This window comes from Benincasa hispida, unplaced genomic scaffold (assembly GCF_027475165.1).
Source record: "Benincasa hispida cultivar pf3 unplaced genomic scaffold, pf3_genome.v1.1 HicScf1092, whole genome shotgun sequence".
Lineage (NCBI taxonomy): Eukaryota > Viridiplantae > Streptophyta > Magnoliopsida > Cucurbitales > Cucurbitaceae > Benincasa > Benincasa hispida.
In genome coordinates, this window is record NW_028325403.1 from 1 (window position 1) to 3,652 (window position 3,652).

At 34.6% G+C, this 3,652-nt stretch overlaps 1 protein-coding gene across 1 annotated transcript; it reads right to left on the bottom strand.

The window, feature by feature from the left end:
* Positions 1–23: 23 nt before the first annotated feature.
* LOC150031611 (putative CoA ligase CCL8) lies at positions 24–3,548 on the bottom strand. Its single transcript, XM_090308853.1, has 8 exons — positions 3,308–3,548; positions 3,135–3,223; positions 2,932–3,003; positions 2,779–2,829; positions 2,583–2,690; positions 1,824–1,922; positions 1,501–1,593; positions 24–1,368 (listed from the first exon to the last, which is right to left on the bottom strand). The coding sequence occupies exons 1-8, from the start codon at positions 3,495–3,497 to the stop codon at positions 1,171–1,173; spliced, it is 900 nt and encodes a 299-aa protein (XP_090164979.1). The 5' UTR covers positions 3,498–3,548; the 3' UTR covers positions 24–1,170.
* Between the last annotated feature and the right edge of the window lie 104 nt (positions 3,549–3,652).

Here is a 3,652-nt window from a genome sequence, read left to right on the forward strand (position 1 = left end):
TTGTAAGGATATTCAGATATGCTAATAGAACCAAAATACAGGGGAAACAGGTTCGAAATACAGAGTCACAACATACCTACAGCCAACTAAGAGGGCTGCTCTCTCCTCCAAGAACTCAGTTTATATACAAAATTCAAGATAACTAACCTTAACACAGAAGAAGGTATAAATACCAACATTCCCCTGTTAAAAACATTCTTAATGGGTGGTCTAACACAGGAGTAGTGTATACGATCCAATGGTAAGTAGATCTTTCACTATGACTTTAAAAGGATGGCAGAAAGTTCATCTCATTTGTCAGATGCACAGGTTAACAAACACCAGTTTACGGCCTTATTACATCTTTGCAGTTAAATTAACAGAAGTTCACAACACCCGTTAATACTATTTAATATAAATGACTATGCATGCTTTTATTATCTACACGACTGCAATATTTTCTATGATAGGAGCTTATACCAAGATGCAACATGTTTAGTTTTTTATTTTATTTTATTTTTTTCCATCCTTTTTATTTCCTCTTTTAGAAGTCCATGCTCTCTCCAAAACCAGACTTTGTAGACATCAAGGCTTTCCTTAATTAAGCTCACCCAAATATTCAAACATACAACTTCTAGGTAGGTGGTATTCTGAGACCTTTAGCTTTTTTATTGTGCCAATTGGAATTGTGCAAACTTCCTTCATCAGTGCCTAAGTAGGCCATTCTGTGAAAAAAATGAACAAGTGCTGGGGGAATGAATTTCAAAATCTTTGAAAGAAGGAGCTTTAACACCTTCCTAGAATTTGTAATTATTAGCTTGCCTTATTCTTTTGGATTGGGGACCCTTTTTCATTATTGTATTTGGGGCTTGTTTTTATTCTTGGGCTTGTTATTTTTTATGCCCTTGTATATCCTTTCATTTCTTTCAAAGAAACGTTAGTTTCTTATTCCAAAAACAATAATATAAAATAAAATAAGAATTTGGTATTTGTCCTTTCCTAAGGAGCCTCCTTGATAAGGGCTTCTTGAGACTACCCATCTCTTTTGATAAATACTAACAAGAAGATACTTTTGCAACTTTTGTGAGATATCGTAAAAAGATATAATATATGACTAACATTTCCTAGATGAATTCTGGGATGGGAGGAACATCTGGCAAGTAATTTATTTCTCTCCATAAATGTAACATTCTAATTCGCTAGGACAGCTGGAAATAGAAAACAGAAGTTGATACAGGAAGACAACATTCGAATGAGCAAGAAATCCATTTTCAGAACATTTTCCAGATTTTGTAAAAGGGCAGTACTAACCTCAACGCCGGGGAAGGGTTTGCCAACAGTTCCAATCTTTCTCTGACCATTTAAAGGATTTGAAATTGCCATGACAAACTAGAAAAGCATAATTGAGAAGACAATATTTTAGTGCTTTTTCTAGCAATAAAAAATAAAATGAAAAGAAATAAAATGGTGTGATGTCACTTGGATACAACCTGAATAAATTCTCAAACTAAATTCACTTACTTCGGTCATACCATATCGTTCCAAAAGTTCGTGGCCAGTTACCTCCTTCCATTGTTTCATGATAGGAGGAGGGAGTGCAGAAGAGCCACACATCTGAAGGAGATGGGAGTAAAGTTTAGGAACAGAAGCAGGGAACTTTGGTAGCAGGTCACAGTTAAAAGATGTTAGAAAGACCAAAGAACATACCGTAGAGGGAGTCAATTATCCTACTATACTAGACATTTACTATTTTAAAACCCCCAAAGATGCCATTATTGGGTTTGATAAATGAACTGTTCATAATTATGTAAATATCTCATAAGCCTTTCTTTCCTCAAACTCACCATAAGGCGCAACTGTCTTGCAGCAGAGGCAGAAGCAAGCTGTAGCTCTGAATCCATTGCTTCATAACCTTGTAACAATCGAGCATACATGGTTGGAACCTATACATCCACGGATATTTGATTGGAAAACACTTATAATATATATAAGAACTTCTTAATATGAATAATGTGATAGGAACACAAATATATTGAGATATAAAAGATAATGAAACTACCAGATAAACTCAAGTGTTAGAGGTACTTGAACCCTCCCAATCTTGAGATCACTCTCAAGCCCTTTTCACTCACCAAAATATTGTCGGCCTTTTCCCTTCCCCTATCCCTCAATTTATAACAAACTATCAACTCTCAAGCTCTATTCACTCACCAATATTGACATCACTTGCTTTTTGTTCTTAATATCACTTTCTTAACTAATTGCTTATATGCCCTTAATACTCTACTTATTTCCTAATAGCACTCCTATCATTACGATGCTCCAATGTGCATATTTTTTAACCTCTAAAAGAATAATAATTCATTAATGTTGAAATAATTGACAGAAACATGTAAAATAAAGAGCATAACCAAAAAATAGTTAATTCATTAAGTCAGACAGCCGATCATTGTAAGCAAGCCAATTGGATCATATGAGAGAGTGTTAAGTTTCATAGCGCTTGTGTTTGGTAAGCTTTAGCATGTATTTTGTATTTAAAATCTAGCCATCTAGGCAGTATCACAAGAAAAATAGCATGCAAACTCAGCATAAAGACTGCTTACCCCGGTAAAAACTGTTATAGCATCATCAGACTTAGAACTCTTGGACGGATATGATTCCCGCCACCTTTTCCAGATACCACTGACACTAAATTTTGGCATAAACTCAACCTTGATTGGAAACATGAGAAAGAAACCAAAGTCAAGCTGACAAAAAAACAACCTAATTTACAAAGAAAACTCATTAAAGCTAACTTACCGTGGAACCTGCATAGATAGGAGCTAACAAGCCATTGAACAGCCCATGAACATGTGCATTACTAGTTAACATCAACAATTTTCCACTCTATTTTAAGTTGCAGAAATAAGACAATTAAAGCAATAATGTAAAAAATGAACATAATTCAAGGATATGATGCAGGGGAAGACAATGCAGAAATTGGTCAGCTGATGTATATTCCCAAGCGTTTGACAATGTGTGAACCTGAAATTAGACCAAAGGATCAAAAAAGATTTAATATCAACTATGAATGCTAGGCCTCAATACATTGTTATTAATTTTGTGAAGTGAGGTTGTTAATCATAATTTATCACAGACATATGAACATCCCATACCTGTGAAGTGATGCTTTTATGAGTGTGAACAACTCCTTTCGGTTTACCAGTTGTACCACTGGTATAAATTATCAATGCAGGATCATCACCTGCACATTTGAAATGAGAAATAAAAAACATGTTTGATGGGTACAATCCATAAGTTTACAAAGTTATTCAATCCTCTATCTTACTCAAGTTCTCTACTGTCCCCTGAAAAACTCTATCTGCATCTGCTGCATCTACTTCTATATCGGTTGATTGATCATGAGAATTCCTTTCTGAATAAATATGAGGAACAGGTGGAATAAGAGAAACTGTTGCAACTGTTTTAGCAGCAACACTTTGCATAAATTCAACATGATCTTCAGTACTCAGTATCATGGAGACCTCCTACAGTCGAGTAAACTTTTAAATACTTTTACAATTTTCCCCACCCGTAAAAATAAAAGGGAAAATAGAAATAGTTGCTAAGATGAAACTAATCAAAGTAGAACTTTCCAGTAATAATACATTAGAAGGGAGAAAAAGTAATGAGA

Bases quoted from the DNA above. Each gene is read 5' to 3' on its own strand.
- LOC150031611 (XM_090308853.1), bottom strand. From the start codon at position 3,497: ATGATACTGAGTACTGAAGATCATGTTGAATTTATGCAAAGTGTTGCT. The intron at 2,830-2,931 runs ATCCTTGAATTA...AGTAATGCACAT, and splicing joins ATTGTCTTCCCCTGCATCAT to GTTCATGGGCTGTTCAATGG. The intron at 1,923-2,582 runs GTAAGCAGTCTT...GTGGATGTATAG, and splicing joins CTATAACAGTTTTTACCGGG to GTTCCAACCATGTATGCTCG.